The 23,532-nt window shown below is 59.2% G+C and overlaps 2 protein-coding genes across 5 annotated transcripts; both read right to left on the minus strand.

Moving 5' to 3' along the window:
• Positions 1 to 111: 111 nt before the first annotated feature.
• Positions 112 to 18,881, minus strand: KMT2B (lysine methyltransferase 2B). Of its 3 annotated transcripts, none has more exons than XM_040976420.1 (38): positions 18,519 to 18,881; positions 17,386 to 17,458; positions 15,732 to 17,174; positions 14,884 to 15,461; positions 14,575 to 14,688; positions 14,329 to 14,479; positions 13,773 to 14,052; positions 13,542 to 13,597; positions 13,046 to 13,321; positions 12,756 to 12,850; positions 12,385 to 12,483; positions 12,154 to 12,267; positions 11,880 to 12,026; positions 11,691 to 11,786; positions 11,154 to 11,271; positions 10,580 to 10,693; positions 10,286 to 10,470; positions 10,120 to 10,209; positions 9,906 to 10,010; positions 9,712 to 9,785; positions 9,037 to 9,152; positions 8,862 to 8,953; positions 8,630 to 8,767; positions 7,915 to 8,073; positions 7,566 to 7,686; positions 7,411 to 7,489; positions 7,149 to 7,309; positions 6,001 to 6,198; positions 4,631 to 5,921; positions 4,471 to 4,548; positions 4,284 to 4,393; positions 1,945 to 2,082; positions 1,792 to 1,866; positions 1,523 to 1,700; positions 1,225 to 1,332; positions 1,019 to 1,102; positions 795 to 924; positions 112 to 703 (listed from the first exon to the last, which is right to left on the minus strand). In XM_040976420.1, exons 1-38 carry the CDS (start codon positions 18,879 to 18,881, stop codon positions 428 to 430), a joined length of 8,103 nt encoding a protein of 2,700 aa, XP_040832354.1. In that variant the 3' UTR covers positions 112 to 427. The 3 variants fall into 3 exon arrangements, with proteins under 3 accessions (XP_040832354.1, XP_040832352.1, XP_040832351.1); XM_040976418.1 differs by having other exon boundaries at positions 6,001 to 6,228; XM_040976417.1 differs by having other exon boundaries at positions 6,001 to 6,228; positions 14,884 to 15,457; positions 15,716 to 17,174.
• A 979-nt stretch (positions 18,882 to 19,860) lies between these two features.
• On the minus strand, positions 19,861 to 22,372 carry ZBTB32 (zinc finger and BTB domain containing 32). 2 transcript variants are annotated; one of them, XM_040976422.1, is made up of 6 exons: positions 21,274 to 22,372; positions 20,996 to 21,069; positions 20,815 to 20,883; positions 20,554 to 20,718; positions 20,139 to 20,420; positions 19,861 to 20,028 (listed from the first exon to the last, which is right to left on the minus strand). In XM_040976422.1, exons 1-5 carry the CDS (start codon positions 22,149 to 22,151, stop codon positions 20,143 to 20,145), a joined length of 1,464 nt encoding a protein of 487 aa, XP_040832356.1. In that variant the 5' UTR covers positions 22,152 to 22,372; the 3' UTR covers positions 19,861 to 20,028; positions 20,139 to 20,142. The 2 variants fall into 2 exon arrangements, with proteins under 2 accessions (XP_040832356.1, XP_040832355.1); XM_040976421.1 differs by having other exon boundaries at positions 20,017 to 20,420.
• Positions 22,373 to 23,532: the final 1,160 nt, after the last annotated feature.

Raw genomic sequence — 23,532 nt, forward strand, 5'->3', positions numbered from 1 at the left:
CCTTGCTGTGGTTGTGGTGGCTGACGGGACTTCCTTGGTTCAGGATGGGTATAGGGCAGGGAGACATGGGTTTCCTACCTGCCCCAACAGTGTACACGTGGGAACACCATCTTTCCAAACATTGACAGACTTTATTGTGGGGGGTTCCCACCTGGGACCCCACCCTCTTAAATAAAAAAGTGCATAGAAAAGAAGGGATTTAGAAACCTTTGTACAATATCTACATCCTGGGCCCCCAGGACAGAAAGGGGACCACTGCTGGGAGGGCTGGAGGGTGGAGGCAGGCTCCTTGCCACCTGCACGCCCACATCCACCCTGAAGAGTAGGATGGGAGTGAGATGCTTGGGGAGGGGTCAGGAAGCGCCCAGGCCAGGGGCAAGATGTGGGGTGATGGTGGCATGAGGGGTCGTGGTGGGCAGCCACGGCCTCAGTTAAGGAACCGACGACAGCGCTTGGCGCCACAGTTGCAGGGCAGCTTGTTACTGGCATCCTCGATGGGGAACTTGTAGTCATAGGTGAGCTCCTCACCACGAAGGATGCGGCGCAGTGCAAAGATTACGATGTGTTTTTGGCCCTCCACATGGATGACGCGAGAGAAGCAGTTGGGCTCGCAGGAATGGTTGATGAAGCGGGCAGCATTGCCGTGCATGGTGGCATCCACCACATCAAAGTCATCCATGCGGAACATGTAGCACCCGATGCCCTATAGAGATGGGGTGCGGAATCAGGTGTTCCATCCCTACTAGCTGGCCCAACTCACCCATCCCATCCTCCTGTGGCCTCAGGGAGCCCACCTTCCCATCGTAGAACTTTTCCCGCTTATCAGTCAGCACAGAGCGAATAACAATACCAGAGTACTCAATGACCATCTCGCCGGCATCGATGTTGCGCTTACAGAATAAGCCTCGCCCATGGATGGCTGATCTGCACAGCAGAATGCACAGGGAAAACACTCAGAGGGTAGGGAGACAGAAGCTTGTCTGGAAGTACAAGTGGTACCGCCTCCAACCCCACTAACCTGTAGACACCCACGGCCTCTTTGGACGTCTTCTTGAGATGGCGAAAGCGCATGGCCATGGGCAGCTCCAGGCTGGTGGCACGTCTGGTGAGGTACAGCAGCATCACACAAGCTGGTACTCAGGAGGGACTGTCCTCTCCCACCCCACGTCACCCTTGTTAGGACCCTTCTAAATCACCCCTAGCACCCGGGCTTGTCTTCCATACCTGGTGGACCTGAGCTGTACTTCATCCTCTTCCTCATCACAGGTGGCCCCTTCAGGAAGCACCCGGTGCTGGGAGGCCAGGAAGTTGAACATGTCAAAGGTGCACTTCCTGCCCATGGGAAGAAGAAGAGGTTCATGGCCATCCCCCCTTCAAGGAGACATGACCTACCCATTTTCAGAGCAGAGCAAACACACGGCAGAGTGGACGCAGCTCATTCTTCTGCTAAGAACTTACACATCACTCTCACATTGGCCTCAGACTCAATTCCCACCCCTGAGAGCTGCCACAGGGTTCTCACCGGAGATAGACCTCGGCTCGGGCAGCCCCATGGGGATTCAGGGGCGGTTCCTCCTGACCCTCTCCTTGCTGGTGGTAGCGGAACTTATAGTGCTGGCAGCGCTGGGCCCCTGGTAGCTGCTCTGCCAGGAAAATGACAGCATCGTGGTGGATACCCAGGAGCCTAGCCCCACTCATTCCTGAGGAGAGAAGGACACAACAGTCACATGGAGGATCCACCATGCCCTTGGGTCACCCAAGCCCACAGCAGCCCTGAAGCCCGCAACTTACCACTGAAAGACAGATGTCTGAGCCGGGCATGCCCTCGGGCCTCCTGCACCTTCTCAATCAGAGCTCTCCAGGCCCCTAGAGGGGAGAGGACCAAGTCAGCACGGTGTCTCATGCGATACTTTCTCCCTCCTGCCACTGCCACCCCCAACAAACCTTCTAAGCTCTCTGCTTCTACGCTGAACCCATCTTCACTGCTGATCTCAAATCGCAGATGTGGGCCCGCCCGTTTGGGGGCTTGGTTCTCCTTGTCCTCTGGGAACTGGGGTTCTTCCTCAGAGCTCGAAGCCTCACCTGGTCCCAGGGAGCAAGTCAGAGGAGGAGGTGAGAACAGTCCTTCCTGGGCTCACAAAGGTCCTGAGGTCCCCACTGCCCGCCCAGCAGAAGGGCAAACACTGGAGTCTCCTGCCCTTCTTTCTGCTCCAACTGCCCCTGAGCCCTGCAGCACAGCTCCTATTCTTCCTAAGGGGCCTGGGGTTCCATTCTGTGGCCTCCCAGTCAAGACTCCCTCTGACAGCCTGCTACATGCCTGTCTATCTATTTTCATCAAAGACATACTGGAGAATTACATTATAAACCTGTGCTTTTTTGTCTGCAGCAAATCCCTATAAACATTACAATTACATAGGTTCACATACACAGAACCAAGTACCCTATACATTATGAGCTACTTAAGGGATTAACAGACATTAAAGACAGGGCAGACAAGCCTTGCTGAGGTGGCTGTGAGAAACAAAAATGATCAAAGGACAACTCTAAGGTTCTAAGGTTCAGGACCTCAACAACTGGAAGACTCCAACTGCTGCTGGCCGAGATGGTGAGAACACGAGTCACACGTCAACAGTCAGACTGACTCTGAAACACCTCTAAGGAAACCCGCCCCTGGTGATTTGGTGACTTAGTGGTGGCAGGACAGAACAGGAGCCTGGAGTTCAGGGACCAGGTCTGGGCCCAAGGGAGCCATCAGAATAGAGGTGGATTCAGAACCCTAAAGCTAAGTGAGAGCATGTGAGAGGGAATCCAGGTGGAGGCCAAGGGCAGGGCACTGCGATACACTACAGCTGGCAGGTCAGGGCAACCAGAGGCAGAAGAGCAAAGTGTGGGACCTGGCAGCCAGGAAGTGAGGACTCCAGGAGAGGGGCCGCACCCCCATGCTACCTCTGGTGCAGGCAGGGTGTCTGTGACCACTGTGCTGGAAGCAGGGCACCACAGTGCAAGTGGAACATGCATCAGGGGAGGCAGGACTCACATGGCCACTCTCCCCATTGCTAAATGAGATTCTGAAACACTCTTGCCAGGCGACTCACCGTCATTCCCAGATCTCAGTGCCCAGAGGCCACCTTTCCCCTTCATCCTGCTCCCTGAACACACAGGTCTAACTACTGGGGCTTATCCGAACACACTGATTGCTTTCTCTCCTGGTGCTCACTGGAACCTGCAGTAAACTTGCTGATGTACATGTCTGTTTCCACTATCAGCCCATGGCATGATCCCTAAGAGCAGGGGACCTCTGTCACGTTCACTGTCACATTCTCATGCTCTCTTGATTCCTTATTCAGTCCACACTACACTTTACACTACGCTCAGCAGTTAAGCTCTTTGTAATAAGATAACACAGGCATTTGTCCACAGCCAATTCTGAGCCTCCAGGTGCTTCACTGCCAGCTTACCTGTTGTCCCCGAATCACCGCCACTCACTTCTCCCCACCTTCAGTGACCAGCAGAGAACTGTACTCTACCTTTACCAAACCCCTCAGCCAACCCGACTCCCAGCGCCCTCCCCTTGTGGACTAATGTCTCTGCATATACAGCAACCTCACTCCCTCCATCACAGGGTCACCTTCTCTCTTCCTCCCCCATTTCTGATCAGCCTGACACCTCAGCCTTCACACAAAACACTTTTAACCTGGAGCTTAGCTCCTTAAGGCTGAATATTTTAGCTTCCTCATCAACTACTGCCTTCAATTCTGACACAACATCTTTGCTGCCCTCCTCCAATGCCCCCCACGAGGGGTCCACCCACTCACACCAAACATGGATCCAAGCCCCAAGGGATTGTGGTACTCGCCCTGGCAGCTGTACTGCTGCCTACTCCCTTCCCTTAGCCTTTGAACACCTCTCTCTTCTAATCTCTTCCTATGGTTCCTGCCCCTCATCCGGGTCCTGTGGATAGTCCCTAACTATCACTGGCTTTAGGAGTGATCGGACTGATTCTGGCAGACTAAGCTCTGAGGCTCTCACCTGGGGTTTTGGGCGTGCTCGACTAAACATTTTCAAAGGACCTCTCACATGGAGCTGAAACGTCATGTCTGTGTCTCTTTCTGCAACGAGGTCATACGCTTCTCAAGGGCATCTCTGTAACTCAAGTGCCTAGCCTCAGGCTCAAACCTGATGGGTATGCATTGCTTTTTGAAGGACACCAACTCTGTGTGTGTCAGTCACCCAGCTGAGCCAGGCAGGGAAGGAGGCTGTGACAAGGACAGGCTGGTCCCTACCTGAGTAGTGGTGCCACTGGGACTCAAGCAGCAGGTCTGGGGGACCGTCAGGGGCCCGTGGAGGGCCACCGTCAGGAAGTGGCAGCAAAGGGGACCGTTCCTGGAGGGACCTGTGACGAGATGCCTGTCAGGACAGGGCAGGGACAAGGGACCCAGAACCTCCAGGGAAAGAGGTTCCCTCGCTCACCCAGGGCTTTCCTCCCCAGAATTATCCAGGTCGAGAACTTCCCGCACTGTGGGTGTTTTCATCCTCACTCGGCTAAACCTGGGATGGAGAAATGAGAAGGTGGAGCCGTCTTCTGCTCACCGCACTTTGCCTGCTTCCCCAGCTCAGCACGCTCACTTACCCACTGCTACCAAGTCCTGGAACATGAGGGCTGTCCTCGGAGGATTCTCCATCTTCATCCAGCCGGAGGGTTTTGCTCGGGGGAGGTGCTGGCAGGGAACGGCCAGAGAAGGTGGATACCCTCTTGACGCGGATGGCCTGGCGGGGTGGGCTGGGAGGCCCACTGCTAAACACCAGTGTCAGAGGAGGGGGAGGAGGGGGAGGGGCAGGGCGGACCACTCCTACCCCTACCACTGGCACCAGCAGGGGTCCTGGGGGCAGAGTCCAGGAGGCAGGAGCTGTGGGGGGAATGGCAGGGGGCAGAGGCTGCTGCTTCACTGGAGGAGAGGCAGGTTCGCCCTCCCCTGCCATCTTCACAAACACTTGCCCCAGCTTGTTAACAAGGATGATCTTGGATGTGGCAGGTTTGGGGGGCTCAGGAGCAGGGCCCAGGCTCAACACCCGGACCCCTGGGGTTCCAGGAAGCCAGGCAAATGTCCTGGAGGGGTCAGCTGGGCTAGAAGGCAGGCCTTGAGGGGGCTGACTGCCATTGGCCAGGGGAGGTGTTGGGGGGAGGGACTCCTCTTTGGGACCAGCACCCCCCTCTCCAGAGCCCCCTAGGTTCTTCAACACAAAATCCACAATTTCTGATGGCAGATCTTCAGGAGGTCGCGACCTGTCCCCTACCCCTCCGAGGACCCCAGCTCGGCCCACTCCTGGCCCTGTGGGTGGAGTCTCCTGCCCCCGAGGCTGCTGGGCGGCCTCAGCCTCACTGTCTGTGCCATCATCCACTCCATCCAGCTGTTCAATGCGGGGAGTGCCAAGTGGGGAGTTGGGAGTCAGGGCAGGGCCGGAAACCACAGTCACAGGAAAGTGGACATAGTGGGTAGTGGGGCTGGCCTCCTCCTCTGAGCTGTCCCCTGGGATCCCATGGCTGCTCCCCACGGTCCCCGCAGCCACAATCTCTTCTTGGAAGGGCTCAGTCCCCAGCAGGCTGGCCGCAAAGTCCAAGTCAGCAGCACTCAGTCCTGACACCACCTCCATGTCCTCAAAGTCTGGGCCCAGGTCTTCCGGGGGTGGTGAAGGGGCGAGGCCAGGGGGAGCCAGCTCCCCTGAGGTAGGTGTGAGGGCTGTTACGACTGAGGTAGGAGGGGGCACCCTGAGCGGAGGGGAGGTTCTGAGGGGCGGGGAGGCCAGCCGTGATGACGGCAGCCTGGGAGCCAGGGGACTGGGCCGACGGGAGCGTCTTGGGGGAGCTGGAAAGTCCGGGTCTCCCACTGTAGGGATGTGGTGGGTCAGAGAAGACGGACTTCCTGCGGGAGAAAGGATCTTGTCAGTGGACAGCTCCAGGCACCCCACCTCCCCTCACCCCTTGACACTCCCAGGACTCACCAGGGGAGGGGAGGGGGCCAAAGGAGACGCCGCCCAGGGGTCTCCGGGACGGCGAGTAGTTGGGCACTTTGATTCGAGCTCCTGAAAAGGAGCGGGGGGCTGGAGGAGGGGCGCTGCCTGAATCAGGCCGCAGCACTGGGTCCAGGTTCTGTACAGGTGAATGGTGCTCAGGCGCTCCAGGGGCAAGGGCATCTGTGTCTGGGGGGCATTCCTCAGGATCTAGGGGCTCTAAAGAAACAAGAAGACACAGATTACAACAGGGACTCTTTGTTCAAGCTTCTCTCACATGCCCTTCCAGGGCCCTGCAGAGGCTTAACTGCCTTGTCACCAGGGACCATACAGGCTCCCACTCCACCGGGGACATCTGCAGTCTCCCACACTCCTGCTTCAGGTCCCTCATGACGTCCCGTCCACCTTTCCCAGCCCCCACTTCCAGGCTGCCTGATTCAGGCCCCACCTGCTATTGAGGACAAGGTCCTCCCTTCAGCACAGCCAGTCCTGCCACTCTCCCCTGGCCCGAGCATCCTTGCCACATCAAAGGCATCCGCCCTACCTTAGTGCTGGAGGTTAGCCATTGCCACGCCCCACCCAGCCATTGCCACGCCCCACCCAGCCTTTGTACACTCATTTCTGCCTCCTCCCACTCTTCTTCCCAGCCAGGGAGCACTCCTCAGCTCTCCACAGCATGCTCTGATGTGAGCACAGACAACCACACTACCTGAGCAGCTTCTGCCCCTGGCTTAGCCCATGTCAACCTTGCCCTTCCCTGTCTCTCCACCCCCATTCTCTGTTCTGTGCCCCCCAGCTCTTGGCTATACCCCAAACTGCCAGCACAGTTTTAAGGATGACAGTTTGGGAACCGAGCAGACCCAGATTTCACGATCTCACTACTGAAGAGAGCAACTACCCCCACTCCTCATTCCTGAGGCCATTACACAGAGCTTGTGCCTTCCTCAGAGGCTTGGGGAGTACTAACGTGAGCAGGTAGCCCAGGCCACAAGCCACGGCTCCCCTTAGGCGCACAGTACTCTGGCCTCCTCACTCCCTGGGAAATGCTGAGCACAGTCCACAGCCGGACACGCACAGGCAGCGAGTTATCTGTGATTGTCATGACAAGAATAGCACTCAGGAAGAAGAGGCGGTCATACCAGAGGAAGGGGTGGGGCTGTGCACAATGGTCTGGTTCTCCTCAGCTGCCTCCAGGTGAGCTGGCTCTTCCCGTGGCCCCCAGGGCCGATACTCCAGAATCCGGCACCGATACCAGCAGCGCCTCCGAGCATCCACCGTGCTCCAATACAGGCGGGAGCACCTGTTCGGGGAACACGCAGAACAAGGGCATTAGGATTTACCTAGGAGACGAGCTCTGGGCCTGGGATCCCTCCACTCCAGCAACCCTCTTGGACTGCTCACTGGTAGCCAATGGGAAAGAGTCGTCCCTCGCAGTCCGAGAGATCAGACAGAGTGCCCAGGGAGTCAATGCGGATGGAGCCTGCAGAACCAAAGACAGGTCAGGAGACACAGGCGAGGCCAGTCAGGAAGACCAGGGTCAGGAGGGAGCAGCTTACCAATGAGCACATTGATGGCATCAGGTTCAAGCCCTGTCAAAAACTTCCTTTTGAAGTTGATGCCCTCAAAGTCCACATAGACTCGGCGGAGAACATCAAAACCATCGGGGGTCACGATTTCCTGGGAGTTAGATGGCAAATAGGATTGCTAGATCCGTGGTGGTGGGAGAGGAGTGCAAGGGAGAGGCTCTACAGGAAAGGACTGATCAGGCAGGGTTCGGCCATAGGGCTCTGGGAAAACATGTAGTAGAGCCAGCAAGGGGCAATAGGGACAGGTCTGAGGACAAGGGGGACCCTCGAGTGGCAGGGAAGACTGTACTCAGGAGTTGCTTTTGCTGTGCTGACCCACCTTGCCATCTAGCAGGTCTGTGTGTTTCTGGCAGAAAACTTTCTTGTCATCCTGAAAGATGCAGTAGCTGGCCCGGGCGCACATGAAATGGAAGTTGCTGAGGCAGGAGGAAAGGCAGCAGCCCACCGTGGCTCCAGGCTTCAAGCAGAGTTCACAACGCTGCAGGCAGCAAGAAGTACTTAGGGGAGAAGCCTGTGATGGGCTCCGTACCACTTAAAATGTTTTGTTCCGTCTAGCCCGGCAAGTAGCACAGCCACAGACTGCACCAGTCACAAGCATTTCCCTCACAGTAGCCGGGGCCAGGAGCAGCAGGATTATAGCAAACACAGAGCAACAGCTAAGCCTGAGTGGCACCACATTGTTCCACACAGTCCTCAACAACCCTGCAGAAGCTATCCTATCCTGTATTGTTTCCCAGCCACCCGGCGGAGGGTACAGGACACTCTTCAACACTGGGCCCAGGGGAATTCTAACCCAACTAAAAACCTCCCCTTATAGGATCCAGTATGAACATGCCCACTGTCAAAATGCCACATTGTCAGGAGGGCAAACAGCATGGGTTCAATCACCAGGTCCCCCAGGCTTTAGGCCCAGATACGGCCAGAGAGTATAAAAGGGAAGAAAATCTGAGGCTGGGCACGACCACAATTGCACCTAGGACCATGACGAGGGCACACATCCGAGTGGAGCAGGGAAGCGGGAGCCCAAGCCTCACCATCTGCCGTCCTCGAGCCACAGCAGCATGCACGTTCTTGAGGGAGCCATCATTCTCCTCGAACACCTCAGCTGACCAAATGGCACAATTGACGTGTGTCCATTCATTCTGCCCAATGTACAGGAGCCGCCCTGCTTCCTGCAGGAAGGAGTGGGTGGGTGGGGTGTGTGTGTGTAAGAACACTCAGAACCACCACCCACCTCTGAGGCTTCACACACACAGTAGCCCTCACCTTGGAGTCTGCATCCCCATACTTGAGGCAGAGCGCACACTGACGGGGGTCATCCATGTGTGAGAAAGTGGTTGGATCCTTGCCCTGAAAAGCTGGGAGGCAGATCTGAGCATCAGGACCTAGAGCCTGGCACCCCACTTCAGGAGCCCTGGCCTGCAGCCCCCCTTCCCAGTACCTGCCGAAGGGTCCCCTGGAGGCTGGCCTGACTCTGGGGTCTCCAGTTCCTGCTGCCTCCACTGAGCGTACACATGGTCCAGGGATGGGGGCAACACCGCATTGGGAAGGACTCCGCTGTGGACAGACGATTAGCATCTGACACTAACAAGGATGGCTGGACTGTGCCCACCACCACACTGGCCTAAGCATGCCATGTCACCCTATATCCTCATCTCTCCCAAATAACTCAGACCTCTTTGACACTAGAAATACTGTTTCTTACAGCTAACTTGATCCACAGTCACATTTCAAGGTCACCTTTTTCAGGAAACCTTCTCAGACCTTGAAGGACCCATAGGTGCTCTCTCTAGGCTTTCCCAAAACCACCCTAACCATCTGGGTCAGTAGTGCTTCCTAGTCCACCTAGGTAGTAGCTCTCCAGGCAGGAACAGAGTCCAGTCTTAGCTGTTCTGTGCTCTTTACCCAATTCGGCCTTGTGCAGAATACTAACAAAGTGAGAGCTAGGGACACAATCCCAGTCTCTGGAACCCATGGGGATTCCCACCTGGGTTCTCTCTGCCTCTACTCCAGTCCATCACTCTGTTCTTCATGCACTCTCAGTCTAGCCTGTCCCCTGGACTCCCAAGAGCCCTTGCTTAGCCTTTGCTCCCCTCCTGCTACCAGCCTTGCTCACTTGGGCAGTCGGGTACTCCGTCGCCAGTACTTGGGGTCATGGGCGTCGAACCACGCGAACGCAGACTCTAGCAGCTGGGAAGAAGGTTAACAGGATAAGAACTGGCTTCCCGAGAAGTACTGATGGGGACGGGTATAGAGGGACTCAGCCTCTTCCTGCCCTACCCCTCCATAGACCTCCCCCAAAGAGTTCACCTTCAATAGGAGTCCCTTCATTTGGCCTCCAGCCCGGCGCTCGGGGGTCTCTCCCTCTTCTGAGTGTCGCATCAGGATGCTCACCATGTCCTCCATGAAGCTGTGCTGTAAGCGGGGTTGTCAAGTTTTGAGTCTGCAGCCCCCTCCTCACCCCCACCTCCAGTCCAGCCCTCTCCTCCTGGCACCCACCTGCTCCTCCCCGTGTCCCACTCACCACGGACTTATAGTGGCCTTCCTCAAAGCGCTGACTCACAGCTTGCAGACTACAGGGTCCCGAGTGTAGCTGTTTGCCATCCTGCCCACACTGCACAGAGGACAGATGTTAGAAGGGGCCATGTGGGACCTGGGCCCACCCAACTCGCCTCTTGGCCCCTCCAGACCTGGGAACACAGCAGCAGCGGGACCGCAACCTTGGAGCTCAGCAGTCCCTGGAGCACCTGACGCAGGCCCCCCTGCAGGGCTCCACTCAGGGCCTCTCTCCAACGGGGCTGTGTGGCCCCTGCACAAGGTCCACAGGTGTACAGCACCGAGTCTGGCAGCCCTGACAGGATCTCATAGTCTTCATCTAGAATGGTATGGCAGAAAGGAGAAAACAGTTTGGGAGTCTGGGAGGGTTCCCATCTGAGGAATTCCCCCGGGGATGATGCCACACCCAAGGGACTCTGTCTACCCACCTGAGAGCCCCTCGCACTTGGCGTGCACCCAGTGGTCACACTGTGCACACTGCATCATCTTGCTTTCATAGTCATTGTCTTCATAGCAGCGTGTGCAAATCGGACAGTAGTTCCCTGAAGGAAAGAGGAAGAGAAGGGCATCAGAGGGGCTGGAGTCACTCTTCACCCATCCAGAATCATAACACCTTGACTGTTGCACGGTCTGCTCCAACAGGCCCCATCAGTGTCCTGCCACTCCCAAAAAGCTGGTTGAGGATGAAGCAACTTGTCCAAAATCTGCAGCCCCAATGCCTCATTTAAAAATAGGACCTTGCTGAACACACTGCCTGAGTAAACGAGGAAAGCATGGGGTTTACAATTGCTCCATGGAGACCAGCAGTGTGGGCTCCTAGGTCCTCTACTCCCATGGCCCTCGGAGAGGTTCTGCATCCCTGCTTTACAGACTGCAGAAACAGTTCTACAGCCGAGAAAAGGAAAGCCACTAGGAGAACACACCTGCTCTACCTGCCTGTCTAGATGCCTGGTCCACGCCCCTGGGGCCCCCCAGGGTGGCATTCCCCTGCTAGGTCCCCACCTTTCTCATAGAGCTGGGTGCACCTGGGGCAGAGGCTGTAATCTCCAGACCACTCGACATCCCAGTTCTTGCCTGGAGTTGCCCCACAGCTCTTACAGCGTACGCAGGCTGAGCAGATCTGGGGGAGCAGGGCAATGTTAGGGAGAAGCCAGACACCTGGCTGGAGCAATATGAAGGGGAAGGTGGGCAAGGAAGAGTGGAGAGCAAGCAAAAAACAGATGCAGGCAAGAAAGAGGAGGAAAACTAGGCAGGAGACGAAAACCAAAGGAAGAACAGCGGGGCAGGAGCCGATATCAGGTGAGAGCAGGGGTCTGAGCCTGGAAACACAGAATCCACTGGTTCCCGAACCCACGACATAGAAATTCTGCATGTAAGTCTTGCCTACATCAAAGTTTTGAAAACGAAATGTTTATCACACTCTCAAAAGGGGTCCCCACCGCTACCCTCCTCCTCCTGAAAGCTGGGTCAAGAGCAAGTCTGTGGTGGTGGCAGCAAAATCACAACACTAAAGCAAAGCTTATGGGCCTCGTCTCTCACCCAGTGGCGCCGTTTGCGCGCAGCCCGAGTTGGGTAGCTGGGTCCTAGGCAAGTTGGGTGATAGGCATGGCGGCAGCGCTCACACTCCAGGAGGTGCTATTAGGTGTTAGAAAAAGGCAGCAATGGCAACATTTGCTGGGAGAGGGATGCTCCCTTCTCCCTACTTTTATTTACCCACTGAGTCCAAACCTTGGATGGCCGGCCTTTGCGTCCACAGACGTGGCAGAATTTACAGCGGCGGCAGCACCAGGAGTCGTGATGCTGGGGCAGGGGCCGTTCGGCTTCCTCCAGGCAGAAGGGGTGGAAAGGGTCACAGCAAACTTGGCAGAACACCAGCTGGGGATGGAGCGGGAGAAGGCACAATGGGTACCAGTGGGCACCAAGCAAGGTCTGAGGCTCAGGCAATGAGGAACGTCGCAAGCCATCAGGCAGGAAGGGCAGGGAGCCTGTCCACTGCTCCCACCTCGTGTAGGCCTTTGCTGGCACACAATAAGCACACCATCGGCGGCCCCCCTGGCACGGAAGTGAGCACACTTAGGCCACCCATCAGCCACACGTTCTCCAGGTCACAGTCTTCCTGCAGAAGGGGGAAGCACAGGCTCAGAGAACAGTCTGAGCACCCACATACATACTCTGACGCAGCAGGTTTTTTTGTAGCCCTGAGGCCCATGGTGCCCACCCTCCCGTGCTGTACCTTGAAATCCACACGGACCCGGTGTACGCCATCAGGGGACTTCTGTTTTCCAGTCCAACCATTAGGAAAAGCAGCAAAGGGGCCAGAGGCCAAACCATCCTAGAGAAGGTCAGTGCGGAAGTCAGAGGCAGGCACTGCTGCCGTCCACTTCCCTATTCACTGCTGTCCCCATGCTGTCAGATTCTGCCTTTGGCTAGTTCCCACCCTGCTTTCTAGACAAGCAGAACTGTCCCATCCCTAGGGCCTGTCCCCTGGTGGGAACAAACCACGACACACAGGTGTGCCTATCACCCTGACTTGCCAGGTAGCTCCTGGAGGGCAGGAGCCACGCCTCACACAAGGTCGGGGTTCTTGGAGCGGGCCGTGCTGACCTTGTCCAGGCGCCTTCGGGCCTTGAGCTGCAATACAGGCTGTAGCGTGGGTTTGCGGGGCCGGCTCTGTTCCTCAGGTTCTGGGACCGGCAGCTCTAGGCAGGACATGGCAGCAGTGAGGCCCCAATCCCCTTCCACGCTCTGTCCCCCAACTCCTTTCATTCTTCAAGTCCCAAGTATCACCTTCCTACTTGCTCTTAGCCAGTGGCATTGGCAGACTGCTAGAGCCCTGCCTCCTCCACACCAGTTTCAGAACTGACTGCCTGACAGAGGCACCAGGGGGTACGCACCATTTTCACGGGGAGTCCGACGCCGGGGAGCAGGAGGACCCCCAGGGTCCGAGTCATCCGAATCCTCGAAGATATCATAGGAAGGCCGCTGTTTGACGCAACGCCGGGCTGACTTGCGCTGCAGGAGGGAGTCCTGCTCCTCGGGCCCTGGGGGGGCCACCACCTCCTCCCGGGGCCCCCCAGCTCCCGCCCCCCGGCGTGGGCCTGGAGGACCAGGGGAGGCCTCAGGAGATTCATCGGAATCCCAGGGCAACAGCGTCTTCACTATCGTCCGGCCTGTGGGAACAGGGGACTTAATAGGATTTGAGCTTAGTCAGACATGGGACACTTGGGCAGAGAAGAGCCAGGAGGAAATGGGGGAAGAGACAAAAGCACATAGTGGAACAGACAGAGGTGAACAACTGCAAAGATAAGGGGGAGAACCAAGAAAACACCATTTCCTCCATCCACACACCTACAGAAAGCTTTAGGAAGATTGCACCTCAAACTTCATTACCTTTTTTAGCCAGCCGCTCCATCTTCCGAGCCTCTATCTTGTCACACTTCCGGTATCTGGGGAGGGGAGCAGCACGTCACCAGGGTAAGGGACTGGTGGTCTGGGGGAAGAGAGGAAGCTCTCTACAAGGATGCCAACCCCGAGCTCTGACTGGGCAGCAGAGGGCCAGGGCAGGAGGCCTGCACAGAGGACCACGGGTGTAAACAGAGGCTATCAGAGGCTGTTACTCACACACAGCACTGCTTCTTGGTGTTGGGGCCCCCGAACTTGGGCTTGTCCAGGCAATTGACGCAGGACCCACAGTCCTGCACACGCAGGCAGCCCCGACAGTGACCACAGCGAGCCATCCGCATCTTCTTGCCATGGTGGGAGGGCAGAGTGCGCCGGGGTGTAGGGGTCAGCGGCCCTCCAGACCCGGTGGGTTCCAGCTCTCCTCCAGGCTCCACTGGTTCCACTTTTTCCTGCTGAGACCGTGATGGCACACTCTCTGTCTCAGATGCTGATGACGTATCTGGCAGCAGAGAGAAGAGGATGGAACTGCAGAATTGCAAGGATTTTACCTCGTTCCTCTACTCTCCCTTAGACCTCATCCAACTGACCCACTGGCCCGTTTTCCCAGATGGGTAAGTTCCAGGTATTCCTAAACCAACTGTTCTGGCTAAGACTTTGCACTCCAGCCCACCTGCCCCGAACCTACGCAGTCAACTAGGCTCCCTCTCCCCTAGGCTATCGACTCACCCCCAAACCCGACATTGCTATGTAATCTCCCCACAAGAGCATCCCCTACCCTCTGTGGTAAGGTCCTGCCGATCCCGGAGAGGGAGGGCACTGAGGCGGGGGACATCCTCAGGCACCATGGCCCGGGCCTGACCCAGGGCCACCGCGGCATGACGGCAGACGTGTTTGATGCGAGGGCCTTGCACAGGGGACTCTGGGCCCTGGGAGAGGAGAAAGCAGGGGGACATTATGGGGCTGCTCCTTGGGCTCCTGAAGCCAGGCCCCTCCTTCAGAGGGCCTTCCGCCCACAGCCTACCGAGGGTCTCTCTCTCTTAGTTTCCACCGATTCGTCTTCAGACCGCACAGAGCCTCTGTCTGCGATCTGCTTGACTGTCCCCATGAGTTCCTCCATCTGCCCCCCAGGGCTCGGCTGGAAGAAGAAACAGGCTCAGGGGCTAGAAGGTGAGGGAAGACAGGGAAAGATGGGCGCAGGGAGGAAGCACTGGCACCAAGGGGTGTTCCCTGCAAGGCCAAAGTATATCTAGGGAAACAAAAAGCTCAAGGGTAGCAGAGAATTAAGGCTGGGTGGCTGCGTGGTAGCCGCATGGCCAAGCCCCATGCTCACCGGCGTTGAGGTTGCCACCTTCTGCTGCTGTTGCTGTTGGTCAATCTTGAACAGCTGCACCTTGGCCCTCTTCAGGAGACTAAACATTTTCTCCTCTACTCCAGACAGCGGCAACGGGGCCAGGCTCCCCATGCGGGCTTTCTCCAGTGGTGGGGTCTGCTGTGGTGAAGGTGGTGGCTGCAGCTGTATTTGTGGCTGCAGTTGTGGCTGCTGTGGTGGTAGTGCCTGGGGCACTAGCTGGGTTTGCAAAGCCAGAAGGGGCTGCTGCAGCTGAGCCTGTGGCTGTGGCTGCAGCTGTGGCCCACTGCTCAGAGCCAAAGTCCCTTGAAGGGGCACCTCGCCCTTTACAGGAGTGCTGGCCACAGGGGCAAAGCGGGGCAGGCTGAGGTGGTTGGTGCGGCCCACTGCCCGGGGCTCAGGCTCAGCTGGAGAGTCGTCGGCAGGAGGCGGCTCTGGCTCAGGGGCTTCGGGTGCCCCAGGAGGAGTAGTAAGCACCGACTCATAAATTTTCAGGTGGGCTTCACTTGGGGTAAACTGAGGTGCCCGAAGGAGCAGGGGCCTCCGGGAGGGGGTGAGGGTGGGAGTGGAAGTAGGTAGGGGTAGGGGTGGGCTTGGGACTAGGGCTGGGGTTGGGGCTGGGGCTGGAGCAGGGGCTGGGGCCAGGGCTGGGGCTGAGGCGGGGGCGGGAGCTGGGGCTAGGGTGGGAGCGGGGGTGGGGGCAGGGGTTAGGGTGGGGATGGGGGCTGGTGTGGGGGCAGGGGTTGGGGCTGGTGTGGGGGTGGGGGTTGGGGTGGGGTTGGGGGTGGGGGCAGGGGCTGGGGTTAGGGTGGGGGCAGGGGCTGGGGCTAGGGTGGGGGCAAGGGTTGGGGTTGGTGGAGGGGCAGGGGGAGGTGGGGGAAGCTCTCGCGTCAGGGAGATCCAACGAAATGTGGGTTCTCTTAGGATGGACCGTCTCTTTTCGGGGAGTGGGATAGGGGTAGATGGGGGAGTTGGAGCACGTGGCGGAGAGGGGGCTGGGGCTGGTTCCGGGGGAACAAGAGGGGAAGTGGCAATGGGAGGCCGCAAAACAGGGGAGTTATCCACTTTCGGGGGCTTGGGTGGGTCTTCATCCATAAATCGCCGAGGTGTCTTGATGACCCGGGAGGAGCGGGCACTCACCACAGGCATAATAAACTGCCGGATATTCTTCAGGAAGGTGGTACTTTTGGGGGCCACAGTAGGACTATCTTCTGGAGGGCTTCCTGCGATGGCGCTGGGGGTTGGAGCAGGAGATGTGCCCTCTGGTCCTGCCCGGGCAGCCTCCCGCTCTGCCCGCTGGCTGGGAGTCAGGGGAGGCCGGCCCCTCTTCCTGGAGCATGCAGCAGGGACCACGGGAGCAGGGGGTTCTTCCTGCTCTTCTGGGGCAGGGGCTGGCAGAGGGGATGGCAGGAGTGGGGGTGACACCGGGGGTGGTGGGGCACAAAGGGGGGCTGGAGATGCTGCAGGGGGTGGAAAGGGTGGAGAAGGAGGAGGAGCTGGCGGAGTCAGGGGTGGCAACGGCAGCTCGCCCTCTTCCTTAGCTAGCATCACCTCTTCCTCTGCTACAGCTCTCTCTTCCTTCTCTTCTCCCTCCTCCTTGACGTTTTCTTCTTTCACCTCTTCTCCCTCCTCCAGCTTCTGCTCCTGATTCTTGCAGCAAGAGCCCCTTTTCTGTCCAGATCCAACTCCTCGGGGGGCATCCTGCCAGCTTCCCCCATGTTGACCTTGACCCTGACCTGATTCAACTCCCAAAGACAGCTGTCCCATCTTCACTCTTTTGGCCTTTGAAACAAACTTGATCACCAGGGGGAGCCCGCCTCGGCCTCGCCCCCTGCCTCCGCGGCCTCCTCGCCCAGACTGTCCTCCACGCTTGGGGGTCCCAGGTCCTGGGCCAGGCCCCTCCTTGCACTTCCAAGTGCCAGTTCGATGTTTTATTGGAACCACAGGAGGTGCGGGTTCAGACTTGGGGATTGTCACAGCCGCTTCTGCCACCACTACGGCTTGGTGCTTCTTCCTGCAGGGACCAGCAGGCCGTCCTGGGGGCCGTCCCCGAGACCGACGGGGCGTGGCGGGCTCACAGGCCTGGCTCCGGGGGGGTGGGGGTGCCTGGGCCCGCCGGAGAAGTTCAGTCAGTGCCTGCACCATCCGTTCTGTGCCCTCCTCACCCCGTTTTCGGGCAGGAGTCTTAGGGGGGTTAGGAGTCACATCCGCTAGGCGAAGAGCAGGAAGGGGAGCTGTCTTATGCTTGCGGCCCCGACCTCGAGGGGCTCGACCTAAAAGAACAGGTGTGGGGAGAGAAGGGTCAAGCTGGTCAGGCGCATGGGGGCAGGGACGGAGCCTGTCTGCTCTCCACAGCCCAGCCTAGCCTCTGAACTCAGAAAACGCTCTGGAACTGAGGGAGGCTGGGCGGCCAGGGAAGAGCGCCCGCCCAGGCAGGGATGAACATTTCTGCACAGCTCCAGAGCAAGAGTTCCCAGCACTCACCTCGCTGCGATCGGAGCGCAGAGCGCAGCGAACCTGGGGCCACATCTTCATCTGAATGAAAACCCTCAAACTCCTAATTCGGGGGGGGGGGGCAGGGGGGAAGGGGAGAAACAGCCATCAGCGCCCAAACACTTGTTCCACCTGGGTGGTCAGGGAGCATCCCCAGCTATCCCAGCCTATTTACAAAAGAATGAAGACGCCTGGAAAAATCACCAGAGGGTGGAACGCACAGATTCACCGTAGACGGAGGGCCAGGGCATTTGCTACAGCACCCCCTCCTCCCTGCCCCCACGCCCCCACACCAAAGCACCCCGGCACAGTCACTGCTGATTCTCCCAGACAATACATCGGGGTGTCCTCAGGCCAGGCAGCAGGCCGCCAACCCTGGGCCGGCTCCCAGTCAGAGTGGGACCTCCATTTACACCCTCGTAGGCCATGACTTCTTTCTGAATGAAGACTGGGATAAGGGCACCCGAGTGTGTGTGGAGGGGCAGGCGGCTACCAGCTGCTCTCTCATGGGGACTCATGTCTTCCAGCCTCGACTAGAAGCTGGGGGAGGGGGTGATAAACCCACAGGTGACCCGGTAGGACCCGCTCCAGAACGCCTGGCCCCAACCTTCCCCTCCCTCCCTCTCCCTCTCTCTCTCTTTCTCTCTCCAACCAGAGCCACAAGAGGAAATCTTCCAGCAGTCCACCTCACTGCACGAGAAGTGAGGACATGCCGGCACCGGGGCCACGAGCAGAGGCATCTGCAGCTCCGAGCCGGGGACCCAGCTCAAGCCCGGGTGCCTCTAAAGGCACGCCACTGCTGTCAAGCGCCATGCGCCGGGCGTGCACTCTGCACTGCCTCAACCTCCACTGCCCCAGTTTTCCAGGCAACCGTGCAAGATCAGCCCCGGACACTCCCGCAGCACCGGCCTCGGGCCCAAGTGCCAGCCGCAGTTATTCTCAGTCCACGTCCAGGCCCATGCCGCCGAAAAGCTCCATGCAACCTAGCTGTTTCCACGACCCCGTCTCTGCAGGGCCCCTGAGGACCCCACTGGGCCACGCCACCCGCTAGGGCCACCCGCGACCCCCTGCAAACCACTGGCCTCCGCCCCGCCGGGCGCCGGGGACGCCTCCGACCGCCTCACCTCATCGTCGGATTCCCCGTCACTGCTCTCCTCCTCCGGCACGCAGCCCCGGCTCTGGCCCCAGCCCCGGCCCCGGCCCCGGCCCCGGCCTCGCTGAAGGCGCGGGCCGGCCCACAGGCGGCGGAGCCGGCGCAGGCCCCGGCGGAGCCCCAGCAAACGGAGCAGGGCCGTGTCCTCCCCGGGCTCGGCTCCGCCCGGCCCCGCCGCGCCGCCGCCGCGCCGCAGAGGTACCCGCACTCTTTCGGCCCCGCTGCCCCGTCCGCCGCGCCCCCCTCCCCCGCCGCAGCCCCGCGGCCGGCCGGGGAAGCGGCCCCGCGCGGAGCCAGGCCCGGGGCAACTGCCGCCGCCCGCCGCCGCCGCCATCTTGGCACCGTGAGAGGGGCCGGGGAGGCGGGGGGAGGGGCGGCCCGTGCGCAGGGCCGGGGGGAGGGGCGGGAGAGAGGAGGGCCGGGGCGGGGCGGCCGCGGTCACGACAACAGCCCGCGCCGCCGCAGCCGCGGGGTCGGCGGGAACCGGGGGCCGGGCCGCCACGCGCGGGGCACCACGGGAGCGGGAGTCCGAGCCCCGTCGGCCGCCACCCTCAGACCCGCGCCTCCAGAGCAACAGACCTGGCGCAGCGGCCGGAGGCGGGGGAGGCGCAGAGGCCTCCGGGAAGTGTAGTTCGGCCGCCTCGCTCCTTCCGCGGGGAGCTAGGGCCCCGGAGAGCTGGGATTAGGGAGATTCTCGGCCACGGACCCGGAAAGACCGGTCCCTCGTCCTCCGGGAGGTGTGGTTCTCGCCCCAGACTCCTCCCATTGTTCTCGTCGCGGCCGGCGGCACGCCTGGACTACCTTTCCCTGGGTGCAGCGGGCTCCGGACCCTGGGAACCCGGAAGACCCTGGGAAATGCAGTCCGCCGCCGAGGCGTGGACGGACGAATGGGGGAGGGGGCGTGTGGATGCTTCGCCCCTGTTCTTGGTTGCACACGGCGGCTCTTCCGCACGGCGCGGAGAAGATGCCAGCGTTGTGTTGGGACCGACCCTTGTGCGCAGGGAGAGGAGCGGGACTTTGCCGTTATCAGGGCCGGAGCAGTGCGTTCCTCTCCGGCTCCAGGACGAGTGTGGTGGATTGGCATGGAATGGGCCAATGACTTGGGGGTCTCACAACCCCCACGCTCAGTCCCAGGGCTTGCACCGAAATTCAACGGGACACTAAGTCCCCGGGGGCTGATTGCCTCTGAGGGAAGGTGGCGAGCCCCGGGAGATGGAGGAAGTGTCTGCTCCACTGGAAGGCACTCGCGTGGCCACCAGGGGCCGCTACAGGACCAGACGCACACACTGAAAAAGTCGGGACTTGGCTTACTCGCCCAGAGCGGAAAAGCACAGGAAATTCTTTTATTATGGTGATGCAATCGACAACCCCCCTCCCCTTGCGGTTCGTCTGCGCGCTTGCACACTGGAATCACCGCCACTCCACAGGGGTTCGCTGGCGCGGTGGTAGGCGGGCCGAGGGCCCCAGGGCAGCAGAATCGCCTGGAAGCAGAGGTTGTGGTTTCCGGATCACTAGCGGAGCCTTCCCATCTCTCATTCTTTAGTTGCATTCCTGGCCAAGGCTAAAGGAAACTTGAAAGACAAGTACACACCCCATCAGAGACAGGTGGAAGACGGACTCCCGGGAGAGGTCGAGGCCCGGGGCGGTCTCGGGGAGGAAGAGTAGAGGAAAGTGGAGCGGATGGTCCATCCGGGCGGCAGCTGGCTGGGCGAGTGGCTGCGCATGTGCGCCTGCATGGAGGCCAGGCTGGAGCAGCCGACTCCGCACAGAGGGCAGCGGTAGGGCGCAGCCCCGTGCGTCCGCAGGTGCTTGGCCATGGCCGAGAAGTCTCTGGAGCGCTGAGGACAGAGGCCACAGGAGAAGGGCTTCTCTCCTAAGGGCAGGCGCAGAAGGAAACGGGTGATGGGAGGAAGTCGGACCGGAGCCGGTGCAAACCCAGGGTGGAGGATGAGTCGGCAGGGTAATTGCGGGAGGCGGGCAGTTCCCACCGGGCAGGGCGCCCCTACCTGTGTGGACTCTGTGGTGCGTCTCCATCTGGTGCTTGAGTGAAAACCTCTTGCCACAGACAGGACAAGAATAGGGCCGAGACCTCGCGGGAGGGGGCCGGGGAGGGTGTTGGCCAAGTGGATGACCTGTAGTGCCCTCCCGATCCAGACAGGTTGTGGGCGAACCTGAGAGGACAGACAGTCAAAACCGGGCTGGGCCAGGACTCCCACAGCCAGGAGCCCCGCCGAAAGGCGGACGAGGCTACAGCTCAGCTTACTCACCTGGGTGACCCTGCTGGGACTCTGGCGTCTCCCCTGGACGCAGCTGTGCTGGACCCTGGGGCAGGGAACCTGAAAGGAGGGAGGGAGGCATGGGGGAGGGGGTTGCTGCTCTGGCCGGGCTCCTGGAGCCCCAGCTCCAGCCCCGCGGGGGGGACCTGCAGGACCACCAGGAAGGGCTTACCCGGGGTAGGGCTGGAAGAGGCCAACTGGTTCTGACTCCAGAGCCCTTTGGGGGCGTTCAGGGACAGTGGACACCTAGGAGGGACAGGGAAGAGGTCGCAGCCTGGATGTAAGCCCTGACCTTCTCCCCAGTCCTCCTCATGGGCTGGGTTTTGGCTTTTCCCTGCAGATGGGAGCTTCTGGTCCCCCAACCTCAGCTCTGTAGAGGGCTATCCCGGCTTCCTCTCCTGGGACCCTGCCTCCCTCTCTGGAAGTCCTTCCCTTTGGCCTACCACTCACCTCTGGTGCAGAGGCCAGACCTTCTGCCAGGTTCCCGTGCTTGGGGTGCTATGGGAAAAAGGAGTGCCATATCTGGGCGGCCACAACAGCATGTTCCATAGGGCGGGCTGGCCCTCCCTCAGCCATGGGGCCTCAGCCCAGCGGGGCCCGGGGAGGTCAAAGGCCCAGAGAGAACCTGGCGGGGGAAGGGGGCCGGGGAACTCCCGCAGACTTTCTTCAGAGCCCTTAGAGCTCTCCTTCACCTGCAGCACTGCTGCTTGCTTCCCATCTGCTCCCCCATGGCCAAGAAGGGATCGGCTGCGGCTCTCCTCCTTTGCTCCCGTGGGCTGCCACTGACCTTGACCTTCATGCTTTGCCTCTGGCATCTCAGGGCTGTCTCTTGGTAACTTGTGCTGGTGCGGCATCTCCGGTTCTCGCCCAACACTTGTACAAGTCCCGGCTCTCTGAGCCTCTTTTCCTCTCTTGGGGTCCCCTGTGGGCTGCTCTGGTTCCTCCTCATGGTTCTTTAGCCCGTGATCCAGCTCTTCAGCTCTCTCCCTTTGCGCCTGCTGGCATGCCTCTTCCAGGGCCTGTACCCCCAGCAGCTTGGCTGCCTCCTCTAGAGGCCCCAGCTCCCTGCACTGGAGCTCCACATTCTCCCCATACACGAAGCTTAGAAGCTGGGCAAAGGTGGAAGAGCTGATGCCTTCTGCCAGGGTCCACTGGCCCCTCCGGCCCAGCTGCTGGCTCACCCCTGCCAGCACCAGGCTGTGGGCAGGGAATTCCTGGTCGCCTACTGTGATCAGGGTGTCACAGAGTGCTGGCCGTAGCCTGGCTGCAAGCCGTACCAGTCGGTCAGAACCATAGGGGCTAACCAGTTTGGACGGTGGCAGGGACATTGTACCTTGCCTGGGTACCAGTGTCAGAGGCTCTGAGAGTTAGGCCAGAGCGAGGAGTCCACAAGAGGGTGGGAAAGGAGGAACAGCATGTTCTCGGGCCTGTGAAGATGAGGGAGGAAAGAATGAGTCGCTAGCTCCTGGTCGTGTATCACAGCTCTGTCCTGAATGGAGCAAAATAAAAGACGATGTGAGTTTATCAAAAATCAACAGGAACCAGGGGTGGAGATAGAATGGCGGAAAAGTGGAGATCACATCAAATTCAGGACTTAAAAAAAAAGAACAAGAGCCAGGCCATTAATACAAAGATGAAACAATGTGTTTAAAACAAGCATGAAGTGGAGCCTGCCAGTTGGCAAGCTCTGATTTAAAGGATAGCAGGTAATACCATTCAAACTTCTACTTCCTCCGGGAGTTCCAGGGCGGGGCAAGATTCCCAAGCCAGACAACCAAGCTATCCTTCCAAAAGGGATTACCGCAAAAGTCAGTCAACAAGGAGGGAGCGAGACATTGCTTCATAGGGGAGCTTAGCAAGCCAGTCCTTCCACCTGCCCAGCATGCCTGATGGGCCAGCACGGCTCACAGCTGCAGGAAAGCAGGCTCACTCCAAGGCCTTGATCCGTCTCCCTGACACTGAAGCCCCTAAAACACACCTCACAGAAGGAACCAGAAGAGACCAGACTCCCGTCCACTGGGTGAAGAGAATGGGCACAGCTGGCATCTGAGAGAAGACTGCTGACTTAGTTGAGGATGACAAGAAGCTTTAGAGAAAGCATTGACACACACACCCAAGGAATTAGGAGAAAAGGAAATGGAAACTAGAGTGGGACAGGCAGTTTCAGCTCAAGCTTAGAATAAGCAGATGGCTTAATTTTGTTTTTTTCATTAGCCAGAAACTAAAGACAACCCAACCAGACAGGAGCTCATCACACATCAAAATGACCACAGTGGCTTTTAACAAGAGAACTGGAAACTCAAATACAAAAAGTAACAGTGTCTTAGCTCCCAGCAGGCCCAGATGCTGCGGAAGGGACACCTCGGGGAGGGGGCTGCAGGTGGGCAGGGAGCAGAAAGAAAGGGGAGGAATGGGAGGGAAGCCTTGGGGGGGGGGCGCACAGCAGCCACTCACCGGGTATAGGAACCTCCTGGACACCGCATGCTCTGAAGTGCTGGGGCTCCTGCAGGGTCCCCCTCCCACCTCGGAGCTAGTCCCGCCCCCCCTGAGCTCACAGTCCTCCATTGGATGTTCCAAATATCAGTCTGCCACAGTCCCCCCACACACACACCCGCCCCATGGGGTGTGGTTTTATACTCCTGGTTCTAGGCCTGCAGAAGAAAAGGCAGCCCCTCTCCTTCCAGGCCCCAGCCATTCTGCCTGCTAACC

Source organism: Ochotona curzoniae, unplaced genomic scaffold, assembly GCF_017591425.1.
Source record: "Ochotona curzoniae isolate NIBS_2020 unplaced genomic scaffold, NIBS_Ocur_1.0 contig_2699, whole genome shotgun sequence".
Lineage (NCBI taxonomy): Eukaryota > Metazoa > Chordata > Mammalia > Lagomorpha > Ochotonidae > Ochotona > Ochotona curzoniae.

Bases quoted from the DNA above. Each gene is read 5' to 3' on its own strand.
- KMT2B (XM_040976417.1), bottom strand. From the start codon at position 18,881: ATGGCGGCGGCGGCGGGCGGCGGCAGTTGCCCCGGGCCTGGCTCCGCG. The intron at 17,175-17,385 runs GTGAGTGCTGGG...CTGTTCTTTTAG, and splicing joins TGCGCTCCGATCGCAGCGAG to GTCGAGCCCCTCGAGGTCGG. The intron at 10,210-10,285 runs GTCTGGAGGGGC...TCCTCTGTGCAG, and splicing joins CGCTGCTGCTGTGTTCCCAG to TGTGGGCAGGATGGCAAACA.
- ZBTB32 (XM_040976422.1), bottom strand. From the start codon at position 22,151: ATGTCCCTGCCACCGTCCAAACTGGTTAGCCCCTATGGTTCTGACCGA. The intron at 20,884-20,995 runs GTAAGCCCTTCC...CCCTCCTTTCAG, and splicing joins CTCTTCCAGCCCTACCCCGG to GTTCCCTGCCCCAGGGTCCA. The intron at 20,719-20,814 runs GTGAGTAAGCTG...CTGTCCTCTCAG, and splicing joins GTCCCAGCAGGGTCACCCAG to GTTCGCCCACAACCTGTCTG.